Genomic DNA, 15513 nt, shown 5'->3' on the forward strand with positions numbered 1-15513 from the left:
TAAAGTTTAAAGGAACAAAAATAAAGTTCTATAGAGCAATGAGAATCCTCATAATCTGCTGGTAGAATAGTAAATTGGTACAACCAGTTTGCAGAAATGTTTGGCATTATCTACTGAACTTGAATGTATTCAGGCCCTGTAATTCAGCAATATGCACATAATATGCACCCAAGAGAAATACATGCACATTCATATCAGAAGGTAGAAATATGACTGTTCATAGCAACAGTTTTGCATGACAAATTTCCCACATCACAATGACCTCTGATTAAGGCACGAAATCTGTCAATTTATAGTGTTGCTTTGTACCCCTCTGCCCGCAATGTGGGAGACCTGGGTTCGGTCCCTGGGTTGGGAAGGTCCCCTGGAGAAGGGAAAGGCTACCCACTTCAGTATTCTGGCCTGGAGAATTCCATGGACTATGGTAGTTCAGTTCAGTTCAGTCGCTCAGTCGTGTCTGGCTCTTTGCGACCCCATGAACCACAGCGCGCCAGGCCTCCCTGTCTATCACCAATTCCCGGAGTTGATCCAAACCCAAGTCCATTGAGTTGGTGATGCCATCCAACCATCTCATCCTCTGCTGTCCCCTTCTCCTCCTGCCCTCAATCTTTCCCAGCATCAGGGTCTTTTCAAATGAGTCAGCTCTTCACATCAGGTGGCCAAAGTATTGGAGTTTCAGCTTCAACACCAGTCCTTCCAATGAACACCCAGGACTGATCTCCTTTAGGATGGAATGGTTGGATATCCTTGCAGTCCAAGGGACTCTCAAGAGTCTTCCCCAACACCACAGTTCAAAAGCATCAGTTCTCCGGTGCTCAGTTTTCTTTATAGTCCAACTCTCACATCGGCTGTTCATGGGGGAGCAAAGAGTTGGACACTACTAAGCGACCTTCACTTTCACTTTTGTACCCATAGTTACAAGAACTTTCAGGGTAATTTGTACCAACTTATCAGCATTGTTTTTTGATAAGAGTGTTATTGATGATTGACACCTGTTTGGATGAGACTACCAGAATCTGCTTACAGAAGAGGGATATGTCTACTTGACCAGCAAAATGCAAACAGGAATGTCTGAGACTCCATTTCATGCTCACTGATTGTAAAGTGTTCCATGCACACATTGCTTCTAGATAGCAGAGAAACAGTGTGCCCAGTATAGTCCTTATAGAGGCAGGCAAAACAAAACAACAACAACAAAAAAAAACCAAGCAAAAAACAGAGAAGATGGCTAGAGCCTGGGTCTACTCTCTCTGGACCCCTTGCTGTTGTCCGTGATGCTTTTGCTGTATTGAATCCCTTTCCTGCAATAAACCCTAGACTGGCAAAAATTCTCATTTTGCATCATGTGCATTTTCTCTAACAATCAAAAGCTGTTTAAATGCCACTATTATTGCAACCCACTCCAGTATTCTTGCCTGGAGAATCCCATGGACAGAGGAGCCTAGAGGGTTACAGTCCATGGGGTCACAAAAAGTTGGACACGACTGAGCAACTAAGTGCATTATTGCAATAGCGTTTTTGTCAGAGCCCCGAACTGCAAATGACCCAGCATGGATAAAGAAGTTAGGTTATATTCATCCAACTGAGCACTAAAGAACAAAAAATATTAACAAATCCTGTTACATACAAAACATGTAAGAAGCTGTTCCCTTCTCCAGGGGAACCTCCCAGCCCAGGGATCAAACCCAGGTCTCCCACATTGCAGGTGGATTCTTTACCAGCTGAGCCTCAGGGAAGCCCAAGAATACTGGAGTGGGTAGCCTATCCCTTCTCCAGTGGATCTTCCTCATCCAGGATTTGAACTGGGGTCTCCTGCATTGCAGGTGGATTCTTTACCTGCTGAGCTACCAGGGAAACCCATTACACACAAAACATGGGCGAACCTTACAAGCATAATCTTGAAAGAAGCCAGATACAAGAAAATCCATACCGTATGTTTACATTTGTATAAAATAGTGCAAAAACAAGCAAAGCTAATCCATGGTAAATATTGGTTGACTTTGGAGGGAAGGAGTGGGATAATGATAAGGAGAGGGCAAGAGATGGCTTGCTGACAGTGTTCTATAACCTAGGTGGTGTTTCCATGGGTGTGTTCAGTTTGTTATTATTCATCAAGGTTTGGATTTTCTGTGTGATAATATACTTCAGAAAACACGTTTGTTGAAAAACAAAACAGTGATAAGTCTACATTGCTATTTAAAAAGGGAGAAAAAGACGGGGAATTCTCTTGTGGTCAGTGATTGGGACTCTGCACCTTAACTGCCAAGGATGCAGGTTCGATTCCTGGTTGGGGAACTAAGATCCCACAAGCTGTGCAGTGTGGCCAAAAAAGAAAAAGAGAGAGAGAAAGATTTCTTTGGTCAACTTAGGAGGTAACTAGAACATCATCTCTTTAATCCGGATATCGGCAGCTAAAGGGGAAATCTTAAGCAATGAATCACCTCTCTTGTGCAATTTTTCAGTGTAACTAAATAGCCCTAATTGATGGGGGGAAAGTTTTTCTTACAAATTATTCCCAATTAATAAATTTAGAATAAATGATAGAATTAGAAAATCAGCAAATGAGTAAATTGTAATGAAATAATCTAGTCAAAGATTTTTGTATTAGTTATCTCTTGTTGTGTAACACATTACCCCCCAAACGTAGCAATTTAATACAACCATTTTTTTATGTCACAGCTTCCTTGGGTCTGGAATCTGAGTGTGGTTTAAATGGATGCCCCTGACTCAGGCTTTCCCATGAGGTTGCAGTCAAGGATTCAGCTGGGACTGCAGTAGTCTCAACCCTTGGTAAGCGGAGAATGTGCTTCCAAGCTCACGCTTGCGGCTGTTGGCACAGCTCAGGTCCCTGCTGGCAGATGTCCAGAGATGTCAGTTATTTGCCACAGGGACCTCTTCATAAAGCATCTCAGAATATAACAGCTGGTTTTCCCAGGAGCTAGCAAGTGAGTGAGAGCAAGAGAGAGAATTCAAGATAATGTGCACAGTTTCTTGAAACAATGTCAAAGTGACATACCATCACCTCTGCTGGGTTCTGTTAATAGAAACAGTCATAAGTCCAGCCTACACTCAAGGCAAGGGTGTAAATTTACACAAGGATGTAAATACCAAAGAGGTGGGGATCACCGGGAGCCTCATAGAGGACGCCTACCATTGTCATCAGTGGATGGAAACCACTGGATGAAGGGCTGATGGGGAACTTCATCATCAGAGGCACCACCACCTGAATTCACTCCTCAATCTATTATAAAGGGACAACCAGCTATTATTTGCCTTCTGTTGTGAAGCAATCTGAAACTAGACAGTACTCCTGATGAAGACCCCCTCTATTTTGAACTAAAATATGATTTTAAAAAATAGTGCAAAAAATGCACTGCTATATATAAAATAGGTTAACTAATAAGAACCTACCGTATAGCACAGGGAACTTTACTCAGTACTCTGTAATGGTGTACATGAGAAAAGAACCTTAAAAAGGAGTGAATATATGCATATGTATAAACTGATTCACTTTGCTCTACACCTGAAACTAACACAACATTGTCAATCAACTAAACTCCAACAACTTTTTTTTAAATAGTGTAAAAATGAAAACTATAGAATAATTTTGGCTTCCCTGATGACTCAGCGGTGAAGAATCTGCCTGCCAATGCAGGAGGTGCAGGTTCAACCAGTGGGTCAGGAAGATCCCCTGGAGAAGGAAATGGCAATCCAGTCCAGTGTTCTTGCCTGGGAAATCCTATGGATGGAGGAGCCTGGTGGGCTACAGTCCATGGGGTCGCAAAAAAAGAGTTGGACTTAGTGACCAAACAACAATACAGACAAATTTCACCTACATACAGGCACATTTTCTAAGTAATATAATAGGAAATAGAATCCAGGTATGTTTTAATATCCATATACTCATATACAAATATTATTAAAAATTTAATTGCTCACTATTATTTCTTATGCTCCCTCTGAGTTCTTGCTAAAGTACATATTCTACTAGTAGTTTTTCAGTAAGAGATTGTGGATAGTAAGTGATTTTAGCTCTCATACATATTAAAATGTATTTATTTTTATACCTACTCTTTAAAAAGAGTTTAGCTGGTTAGATAATTCCAGATTATTGTTTTTCCTCAGGATTCTGAGTATATGACACCATCACCTTCTGACATCTTCTATTAATGAAAGTTCCACTATTGATTTGTTATTTCTTTGTATGTTATCCATCTTCTCTCTTATGCAGATAATATTTTCCTTTCTGGCTTAATGCTCTAATTTTGCTACAGTGTTTCTAGTATAGATTTATTTTTATTTTCTTGCTAATCACTCAGTGAGATTTTTCAATTAAAGATTTCACATGCTTCTTCATTTCTGGAAAATGATGTCATTTATTTTCAAGCATCATTTCTTTTCCAGTCTCCCTATATTCTTCTGCAACTTACATTGGATATATTTCTGAACTTCTAACTCTACACTCTATTACTTTTAACTTCTTTCATAGCCTTCTCCTTTATCTTACTGTGCTATGAAGCTTCTCTCTAGTGTTATCTTCCAACTCATTAATCCTCTCTCTTTAAATTATCTAGTATGACACTGAGGTAATTTATTGAGGGTTATCACTATTATGATTTTATTTTCAAAGACAATATTTTTTCCCAAGATTTCCAATTTGTTCTTTTTCAAATTTTGTTCTTGCTTCATAAATGCTAGGTCCTTCCTCATGTTTTCGAGCAGTTAGCGTGTTATTTTTTAAGTCCTCAGAATGATCTCTATAACTTCAGTTGCCAATTCTTCCATTTGTTGAATTTACTATTTTTATGATAATGGACTTCTTCATATGCCTAAAATATTTTAAGGGCTATTCTTGCTTGGGAGTTTACCTTCATATGCACTCTTCTTTTCATACGATTTAAATTACCTCAGCCCTGGTCCAGATGGGTTTCACCAGTCCAAACCAGGCATTATATTAGCAGACGAATTTTATTTATTTATTTATTTATTACTCCATAATAATGGTTTAATATTGAACCTTACATGCATATTTTATAGACTCAGTTCCTATTTTCCACGGGGCTGCTTCTTCTTTGCTTTTCATGTATAAATTCACTGTTCTCAAAAGGAAGATCTCTATCCAAGATGTTTTAATGAACTACATATTTCATTTAAGGAGGTGATAGTGTTTTTGGGTAATCAACTTGAGGATAAATGACCAGAGACTTATGAACTAGAGGTGGGGAAAGAGGATGCGGCAACTGCTGGCTCCCCACAAATCTCTTCTCGCTGTCATTCTTAATGTCTACAAGCTCATTCAAAACGCAGCGCTTCCACTTCACAAGCCCCTTGTAAAATTTCCATTCCAGATCCCTTAGATCCATGAATTGTTTTGCTGAAAAGAATCATATTTTCAAAGAATCACACAATGGCCTTATTTAACCCTCAGTTACTTAGAGATGCTTCATGAACAGAATGAACCTTTGATGAATTCAAGTCCCCTTCTCCCTTGTGTTTCTGAACTTTCTGAAGAAAGCTGGTTCTGAAGTTTTGTAAATTAAGGGGGAACCTATATTGTTCATCTCATCTAAAGCCGTCCTCCACGTGGGGAATAGAGAGGGCCTGGCTAGGGCTGGAGTGGACCCTGCGGGGCCATCACAAGTAGAGGTGTCTCCTCTGGTGTGAATCAAGAGACCAGAGTACAGAGGTCTACAGGGCATAGGAAAGGACCCTAATGTGTGGTTAAGGTGAGTGGAAAGACTGATCGCAGTACATTTGTTAGTATCATTTCTCCCAAGACACTAGTGTGAGCCCTGAGTATAAAGGGGCAGTGGTTTAGATAGAATCTGGTTGTTTTCCCTTCACTTTCGGGACCTGCTGGCTTAGGGCATCATTAGTAGTTTCAACCTCTTCATGGAGGCAATGAACCATGGAAAACTCAAGCCAACATCTACTACGCAGTCCCCTCCTCAGAAGCCATTGCCCTTTCCCTTCCCTTCAATTCTTTTCATGGCTAGTAAGGATGTGTTCATGGCTAAAAACAAAAAGAACAATAAAAAAGCAAGATCTTAGGCAGGGGCTTGGGTGTAAAACCTGAGGTCAAAGAGCAAATAGGAGTGTAAGGAATAGCAGGAGAACAGGAGAAAATAGGTCAAGCAAACAAGCAGGTGGGCTGGTCTGTTTCTCGTGGGTGACTCTAGCATTTTCTCTGTATGGTGATATTTGAGCAGGTCACCTATGGCCGAGATACTGCCCCTGCCCCAGTCAGGCCCCCATCCCTGGGAAAGGTTTGCGTCTCCCCAGGTCTGCGGGATAGGAGGTCTGTATAAATATTCTACACATGCCTGAAGTAGGAGACAGGGGCCAGGGGCTGTTCTTTGATTCAGATCTGGCCACAGTGTTCAACATCCTGTCCTAGGGCCCAGTTGCCAAGGTTGAGGGAATTTGACAAGATCTCAGCAGGCCTGGAATAGCAGGAAGGGCAGGGATATTTGGTGAGGTCATTCAGTTCAGTTCAGTCACTCAGTCGTGTCTGACTCTTTGAGACCCCATGAACCGCAGCATACCAGGCCTCTCTGTCCATCACCAGCTCCCGGAGTCCACCCAAAACTCATATCCATTGAGTTGGTGATGCCATCCAGCCATCTCATCCTCTGTCGTCCCCCTCTCCTCCTGCCCTCAATCTTTCCCAGCATCAGGGTCTTTTCAAATGAGTCAGCTCTTCGCATCAGGTGGCCAAAGTATTGGAGTTTCAGCTTCAACATCAGTCCTTCCAGTGGACACCCAGGACTTCAGGATGGACTGGTTGGATCTCCTTGCAGCCCAAGGGACTCTCAAGAGCTGAGGTCATAGAATGCGTGATATTGATTAGTGAAGAGCTTTATGTCGTGATCTATGGTGGACACTATGGGTTGGTTCACTCTATACCGAGTATAATCCTTTTCAGCCTTCCACTCCTCAGAAAGTGGGAAGCTAGGATCTCTACTGACCAGCATTCCTTGTAGTAATGGGTGGCTATTGGATACAATTCTGGCCAAGAATATGTGGGAGAGAAGGGATGAGAAGGGATGTTCTGAGGAAGTATTGCTTTCCTATTAAAAGAGGACAGAAGTAGCCAGTGTGGCTCTTTCTCTTAGCTCCCCTTCCTCCCTGAAATGTATCCGTAGCACCTGGAGGTATATACAATTTTAGCCATGAAGACAAAAACCACACACAAAAAGATGGGGAGCGTGGGTTCTTGACAACACCAGAAAGCATTGCTCTTGCCCTTGTCTGCCTCCAGATGGAAAAATTTTAAAAAACTCATTTGATTTTTTTGTTATTTTCCATAAAACACATGTCTAGTCTACATAGTCCTATAGGATTTATCCGGAGCCAGAGCAAGAGAAGCTCATGTGATAAGAGAAGAAGAAAATGTCAGCACCCACACCCTTTTCCTGCCCTGGTTCTTGGAGCTAGTAAGGGTGTGTTCTATAATATTCATTTGTATATCAGGAGTCCTAAAGTTCTCCTGGACTGAGAAAGATTTAGGGACTGGCTGGCTGATACAATAATAGCAATACCAAGTAATATAGAACAGCAAAAGATGAACTGTTACAATTAAACCTAAGTAATTACTGGGTATTCCTCATATGGATGCCTACTTGGCTTCATGTGTATTCCTTGAATAGACAGGCCATGTCTCAGAGATTCTGCCTCCAAGATCTCAGGAAAGGAATTCATGGAGGCAGAAGAGAGATGTTAACACAGAGTCTGAAAGGGCAGATGAGAGAACTCCAGAGGAAAGGACAATTAGGCACCTATGGGTGGCAAAGCTGTAAATGTTTCAGACCTATCAAACATTCAAAGCCTTCAGCACTTCTTTAGTAGGCATTTTGCAAATTCTTATTGATTCTCAGTACTTTCTATGCTTTTTAGTCTCTGGGCATACCTCACTTATGTACTTTTGTGGACTATCTACATTCCTACAGTTTTCCTAATTTCTACTCTGCCTGGTCTCCATAGCATACTAAATGTGACTCTGCAAAGGAATTTGAGACCTGAATTAGGTTCTGTCAAGACATCAATGCAGGGAATTACAGCGAAGATTCTTCCAGCATCTTGGACCAAACATGATCAGAGTACTCAATACATTTCTTTAAATGTGTTCCTTCAGACACTACTTTTAATAGAACAATGGAGGTGCCAAAATATTTGCTGGTTTTGAGTCAAGAACTTACTTCAGAGGGTCTCAAATATTTTATCATTGATTTAACGTATTTTTATAGCTACAGAGAATAACAAGATATTACTTTCCTTGCTTACATAACGAAAATGGAAATCTTAAGAAGACACCCTATCCTTGCTAAAAGTAACCATTGCATGTTTTATAACATTTTAAACTTTCTCTGTATGGTCTTTGGCTTTATATGGGTACATCCCTATTCAAAACTCAGATAAGGCTCACTTAGAGTTCATTCACTCAGAGCTCTCTCACACTCTCCGTTAAAAAAAAAAAGGAGGAAAGGAAGGAAGGAAGAAAAAGAAGAAAGAGAAAAGAAAGAAGAAAAAAAATCAGATATGAAGTTTCTTTTTGTTGTTTGTGTCCTGTTGATAGCCCTGATAGAGATGCAATAATAACGAAAGGATAAACATTTGTGAAAAAAATATTTTTAAAACCCTCCAATTACAATTGAGGTAAAATACTTAAGAAACAAAAGCCATTGCTCCATAGATACTTGACTTATTCCTCAACCCGGAAATGATGGAGTCCATGTTTAACTGGCTCACTTTATAAATGTTTAAATGCTGAGCCTCAGGAGCACAGCCTGTCAGGGGTGAATCTGAGACGTGGCCCTCAGAGTTTGATTCCCTGCTCTCTATTTCCCCCATCCCTGTGGACAGCGGGTGCATCAGCCCTGAACCTCAGAACTGCACGGCTCCCTTGGATCAAGGACTCTAGGAACCAAGGTGCAATTTGCAGTCAGAGTCCACTCGTTTTCTTCCACATGGCCTCATCTGTTTAGATTACCTGGATCGATGAGGAAGTATGTAGGGGCTTTATCTTCAAAGATAAACTTCTCTGGCGAGACGCAGGGAATGCCCAGCCGACACAGTATCTTGGTGCTCTGAATCTTCTTCCGTATGGTGACCACTGACACGGATTTGGACTGATTGATGAGAATCTCGTAAGGAAAAGTGTGCACGGGAGGAGGGATCCCAAACTCAGAGATTCTCTGCTGGGATTTGGAGAGTCTCTCCACGGGGGAGAGGGACCTGGGAAGCAAGCTGCGGTGCAGAAGCTCAGTCATAGACTCCGGCCGCTCTTCTCTTCTCACTACCTTGCACGTGAAAACAGGTAAGGAGTCATCTGCTCTCCCGTCAGTCCCCCTGGTTCCGTTCAGGAAATGCTTTTGACTGAGCATTCTCTGTGCTTCACCAGGTGAAATACAGTGTATTTTCAGGAGATTCAGTTTCTTGTTCTCCTTATTAAAATTCTCAACAAATGCATATAATTCTGGCAGCTGTAGAAAAAAAAAAGTGGGGAACCAGGAGATTGATCAAAATGTCATTGTCTGGTAGACTCAAAAGTCCTAGATCAAATAGGGCAACGATCCTACAAACAGAAACATCTATCTTTGAAAGATAACTTTGCCTAACTAACTAAACAAAATCAATCGTGGGTCGAACTTGTTGAATTCAGAAGGTTGACAGAGGGTCGAATCACAGATTGAGTCCCAAAAGGGTATTATTTTGACACATTGTTAAATCCTGTGAACTCAAACGAGCCCATTAGACTTGGATTCTAATGTCTTTAAGATCTTTCCTACTTTAAAATTCTATGAGTGATTAGGGAGAGAGACTGCTGTGGGCGTTGGTGACCTCTGTTTTGAGTAAGGCTATATTTCTTTCTCTCTTTCCTGCGAGCTCAACAGCAAAGAATCCGCCTGTAATGAAGAAGATGGGGTTTGATCCCCGGGTTGGGAAGATCCCCTGGAGAGGGAAATGGCAACCCATTCCAGTTTTCTTGCCTGAGAAATCCCATGGACAGAGGAGCTTGGCGGGCTACATTCCATGGATTCGCAAGAGTCAGACACGACTGAGCAACTCAAGAACAACAACATATCTCTTTTGAAGGAAGAAAGGGAGCTGAGCTAATCTAAATATCAAAACCTCACCCCGATATCCCAAGGGCTCGAATATTCAGGAATGCCAAGCAAAGGAAGGTGTAATTGTCCTTATTCACTGGAATATTTTACCAAAGCACATGGGTTTGTGGAGTGTTTAACAATGGTTGTTGGCAGAAAAGATAGTAAGTGTTCTTTCAGAGTACCCTTCTCCATCTAAAATCCTGTATTGAAAAAATAAAGTACCTAGAGTATCCTGCCTACTAATCCTGTTATTCCTAACAGACTTCTGAGACCTTTGGAAGGCCAGCAAGGCTGAAGTGAGAGCCTGCTCTTGGGCAGCCGAGTTTCCCTTCAGTCCTGGTCAACTCTCTTGCAAGAGCAGCAGATGGGAAGGAGGCTAAAGTTGGCACAGGGCTCTTTCACAGGCATTGCCATCACCATGAAGACACTTGAGCACCCATGCAGGCAAGCGCCGCATGTTGCTGTGACAATAGAGCATAAGTCACTTGAGTGAGATTTTTGTGTTCTCGATGGCCCATCGCTGGGTAAACAGGAGCTGGGATTTGAACAATTCTTGAATGTCAAGTGTCCTATACTCTCAAGTACATACCGAACATGTCAGAGAGTCATCTTCCTCACCATCTCTACTCAGATCCATGTCTCTATGGAAGGACATTGTGCCTTGACTTGAATCTCTGATTCCTAAAAGATCAAAATAAGGGAAGACCAAAAGAAAGATGAAAGATCAGATAAACTACAAAGAGAGAAAGGTAGCACTTTTAAGTCTTCAGAAGGTTGTAAGACACCTTTAAATTTTATACCATTTAAATATTTCTTTTGTTGTCTCCTTACTCCATCAGTCAAATTAATGCTGTTTCAACCAAATCTTTTTTAATGAAACACCTCAAATTTTTATGTGACATGTATTTTTAGGCATTTAATACTAGTTCAAAGAATTCTATATGGACTGTTCGATTTTCTTAGGTCTATATTTTTTGATCAACTTCAGTTCCTCTGAATATTAACTCACCTACCTCCTTATCCAGAAAAAGTATTTTTTATTCAGGAAAAAAAGGCTAACAATAATGAAAACAATAATTAATATTTTGAAATAATTTGCTTTGGGCCCCGTATAGAGGAGACACTTAACAGATGGGATTTTGTTTAACCCCTTCTTGATAGACTAAAAGTCGCCACAGAACATTTACAATTAGCCTCATGGATAAGAGGTGCCTGAGTATGCTCCGGGCTTCTCTAGTGGCTCAGACAGCAAAGAATCTGCCTGCAGTTTGGGAGACCTGGGTTCACTTCCTGAGTTGGGAAGGTCCCCTGGAGGAGGGCATGGCAACCCATTCCAGTATTCTTGCCTGTACTTTCCCCATGAACAAGGAGCCTGGTGGGCTATAGTCCATGGGGTCGCGAAGAGGTAGACATCATTGAGTGACTAAGGACAGCACAAGTCTGCTCAACATTTGACTGCGGGCTGGCCTTATGCTTGGCTCTGACTGGCAACACAAGTCAAGGCACTGAGGAGCTTTGCAGTTTCCCTGCACACTCTGGGAGGCCTGAGCCACCCCGTCAGGGGATACAGCTACCCTTCTGGAAAAACCATGTGGAGTCAAGACCCAGCACCAGCCCCTGGACATGTACATGGGGCCATCTTGAATCATGATGGCCCCAGATGACCTCAGCTGTACCAGAAACTCGAGATGAATTCAGATGGAGAAGAACCGTCAGCTGAGTCAGCCATCTCCAGAATCATGGCACATAATGAATTGCAGTTGTTTCTAGATGCTGCATTTTGAGTGGATTGTTACAAAGCAATAAATACAAGATAAACTCCATGGTAGTTAAATTCTTGGTTTGAATTATCCCAGTGAACCTCAGTTGGTAGGTAGGGTGTGTGAGAAAACATCTTCTTGGGCACACTTGTATGCTAACCTGTGGGTACGGTAACTGGGAGGAGTGCCAGAGACGAGTCCAGGATGCTCATTTGGTATTTGGGGATGAAGTAAAAACAGTTAGGTGCTTCCTCCTTCCCAAGCAAAGTGGGAAAATCCAGGATGAAGGGTATATACTTGAATATACATTTATTTGAATATATACTCATTTGGGGATATTTATTATTTGAAGATATCTACGTATATCTATTGGAAAAGACCCTGATGCTGGGAGGGATTGGGGGCAGGAGGAGAAGGGGATGACAGAGGATGAGATGGCTGGATGGCATCACCGACTCGACGGACATGAGTTGAGTAAACTCCGGGAGTTTGTGATGGACAGGGAGGTCTGGTGTGCTGCGATTTCATGGGGTCGCAAAGAGTCAGATATGACTTAGCAACTGAACTGAACTGAACTGAATATATATCTAAGATATAGATTTATATCTTAATATATTATTGTCACTACTGAGTCCACTATATTTATAACTATATCTGTACCTAAAGATATATATGAAGTGAAGTAGCTCAGTCATGTATGACTCTTTGGGACCCCATGGACTGTAGCCTACCAGGGTCCTCAGTCCATGGAATTCTCCAGGCAAGAATACTGGAGTGGGTTGCCATTTCCTTCTCCAGGGGATCTTCCCAACCCAGGGATCGAACCCGGGTCTCCCGCATTGTAGGCAGACGCTTTACCATCTGAGCTACCAGGGAAGTCCCAGATATATATGTTTATATATGTAAAACATAGGAAACACCAGGGAATCCAATGGCAGTCCAGCGGTCAGGATTCCTTACCTTCACTGCTGACGCCCCAGGTTCAATCCCTGGTCAGGAAACTAAGATCCTGCAAGATGTACAGCAGGGCCAGATAGAATGCCTCCCCGCCCCCAAACAAAAAACAAAGCTAATGTAACACAACATGGCTACCCACTTTCCTACCTTTGGGCAGAGGCTTCACATACTTGCTAAACCCCAACCTGCTGAAATAAGACTTGATTGTGCTTTCCTTTTGATAGGGAAAGCTAAGAAAACTATTTCTGGAAAGAAAACTATTTCTCAAACTTGCTTCACCTGAAACCTCTGGAGTTTCGTGGTCAGCCATGACTTGCCTTTCAGGGCAGTCGTCCACCACGGGAGGGCTGCCTTCTCCCATTACCAATAGGCAAAACATTCTCTCTCTCTCTTTTTTTAAATTTTATTTTTAATTGGAAAATGGTTACTTTACAATATTATGATGGCTTCTGCCATATATCAACGTGAATCAGCCATAGGTATACACACTTCCCCCTCCCTCTTACACCTCCCTCCTATCTCATTCTTCATCCCATCCCTCTGGGTTATCGCAGAGTACCAGCTTTGGATTCCCAGCATCACACAGCAAAGTCCCACTGGTTATCTGTTTTACATATGGTAATGTATATGTCTTAACACTACTCTCTCAAGTCATTCATTCCCACCTCAGCCTCCCCCACTGTGGCTGTGTCTGTTCTTTACATCTGTGTCTCTTTTGCTGCCTGCAAATAGGATCGTCAGTACCATCGTTCTAGACTCCATATATATGTGTTTGTCTTTCTCTTTCTGACTCACTTCAGTCTGTATAATAGGCTCTAGGTTCATCTGCCTCATTAGAACGAACTCAAATGCATTCTTTTTTTTTTTTTTATAGCTGAGTAATATTTGACTGTGCATATGTACCACAGCTTCGTTATCCACTCACCGGCAGATGGACATCTACATTGCTGCCATGTCCTTATTGTTGTTCACTTGTCAGTTGTGTCCAGCTCTTTGTGACCCAACGGACTGCGGCACACCAGGCTTCCCTGTCTCCCACCATCTCCTGGAACTTATTCAAACTCGTGTCCATTGAGCTGGTGATGCCAGCCAACCATCTCACCCTCTGTCGTCCCCTTCTCCTCCTGCCTTCAACCTTTCCCAGCATGGGGGTCTTTTCCAATGAGTTGGCTTGTCCCATCAGGTGGCCAAACTATTGGTGCTTCAGCTTCAGCATCAGTCCTTCCAATGAACATTCAGGGTTGATTTCCTTTAAGATTGACTGGCTTGACCTCCTTGCTGTCCCAGGGACTCTCAAGAGTCTTCTCCAACACCACAGTCCAAAAGCATCAGTTTTTTGGCACTCAGCCTTTTTTATGGCCCAACTCTCACATCCGTACATAACTACTGGAAAAACCAAAGCTTTAACTATACGGACCTTTGTCGGCAAAGTAATGTCTCTGTTTTTTAATATGCTAAGTTCATCATAGCTTTTCTTCTTCTTTTCTTTTATTTCATGGCTGCAGTCACCATCCACAGTGATTTTGGAGCCCCCCAAAATAAAGTCTGTCGTTGTTTCCATTGTTTCCCCATTTATTCCCCAAGAAGTGATGGGACCAGGATCTGAGTTTTTTGAATGTTGAGTTTCAAGCCAGCTTTTTCACTCTCCTGTTTTACCTTCATCAAGAGGCTCTTTAGTTCTTCACTTTCTGCCATTAGGGTGGTGTCACCTACATATCTGAGGCTATTGATATTTCCCCCAGCAATCTTGATTCCAGCCTGAAATTCATCCAGTCCAGCATTTAGCATGTTGTACTCTGCATGTAAGTTAAATAAGCAGGGTGACAATATACAGCCTTGATGCACTCCTTTTCTGATTTTGAACCATTTTATTGTTTCATATATGGTTCTAACTATTGCTTCTTGAGCTGCATACAGCTTTCTCAGGAGACAGGTAAGGTAGTCTGGTATTCCCATCTCTTTAAGGATTTTCCACAGTTTGTTGTGATCCACACAGTCAGAGGCTTTAGCGTAGTCAATGAAGAAAGTAGATGGTTTTCTGGAACTCTGTTGCTTTTTCTATGATCCAACGAGTGTTGGCAATTTGATCTCTGGCTTCTCTGCCTTTTCTAAATCTGGCTTGTACGTCTGGAAGTTCTTGGTTCACATACTGTTGAAGCCTAGCTTGGAGAATTTTGAGCATTACTTTGCTAGCTTGTGAAATAATTGGAATTGTGCTGCAGTTTGAACATTCTTTGGCATTGCCCTTCTTTGGGATTGAAATGAAAACTGACCTTTTCCAGTCCTGTGGCCACTGCTGAGTTTTCCAAATGTGCTGGCATATTGAGTGCAGAACTTTCACAGCATCATCTTGTAGGGTTTGAAATAGCTCAACTGGAATTTCATCACCTCCACTAGTTTTGTTCATACTGACACTTCCTAAGGCCCACTTGACTTCACACTCCAGGATGTCTGGCTCTAGGTGAGTGATCACACCATCGTGGTTATCTGGGTCATTAAGATCTTTTTTGTATAGTTCTTCTATGTATTCTTGCCACCTCTTCTTAATATCTTCTGCTTCTGCTAGGTCCATACCATTTCTGTCCTTTATTGTGCCCATCTTTGCATGAAATGTTCCCTTGGTATTCTAATTTTCTTGAAAAGGTATCTAGTCTTTCCCATTCTATTGTTTTCCTCTATTTCTTTGC

General features: G+C 41.9%; 1 protein-coding gene across 1 annotated transcript; it reads right to left on the minus strand.

Moving 5' to 3' along the window:
* Positions 1 to 5292: 5292 nt before the first annotated feature.
* Positions 5293 to 13187, minus strand: C10H9orf153 (chromosome 10 C9orf153 homolog). Its single transcript, XM_065947558.1, has 4 exons — positions 13106 to 13187; positions 10699 to 10790; positions 9307 to 9482; positions 5293 to 5374 (listed from the first exon to the last, which is right to left on the minus strand). The coding sequence occupies exons 1-4, from the start codon at positions 13185 to 13187 to the stop codon at positions 5293 to 5295; spliced, it is 432 nt and encodes a 143-aa protein (XP_065803630.1).
* Between the last annotated feature and the right edge of the window lie 2326 nt (positions 13188 to 15513).

The sequence above is a fragment of the Muntiacus reevesi genome, chromosome 10, assembly GCF_963930625.1.
Source record: "Muntiacus reevesi chromosome 10, mMunRee1.1, whole genome shotgun sequence".
NCBI lineage: Eukaryota > Metazoa > Chordata > Mammalia > Artiodactyla > Cervidae > Muntiacus > Muntiacus reevesi.

Excerpts from the sequence above, each read along its gene's own strand:
- C10H9orf153 (XM_065947558.1), bottom strand. The coding sequence starts at position 13,187 with ATGGGAGAAGGCAGCCCTCCCGTGGTGGACGACTGCCCTGAAAGGCAA. Across the intron at positions 10,791-13,105 it reads CGAAACTCCAGAGGTTTCAG|GAATCAGAGATTCAAGTCAA; the intron begins GTGAAGCAAGTT and ends TTGATCTTTTAG. Across the intron at positions 5,375-9,306 it reads GACTCCTTACCTGTTTTCAC|CAAAACAATTCATGGATCTA; the intron begins GTGCAAGGTAGT and ends GATTCTTTTCAG.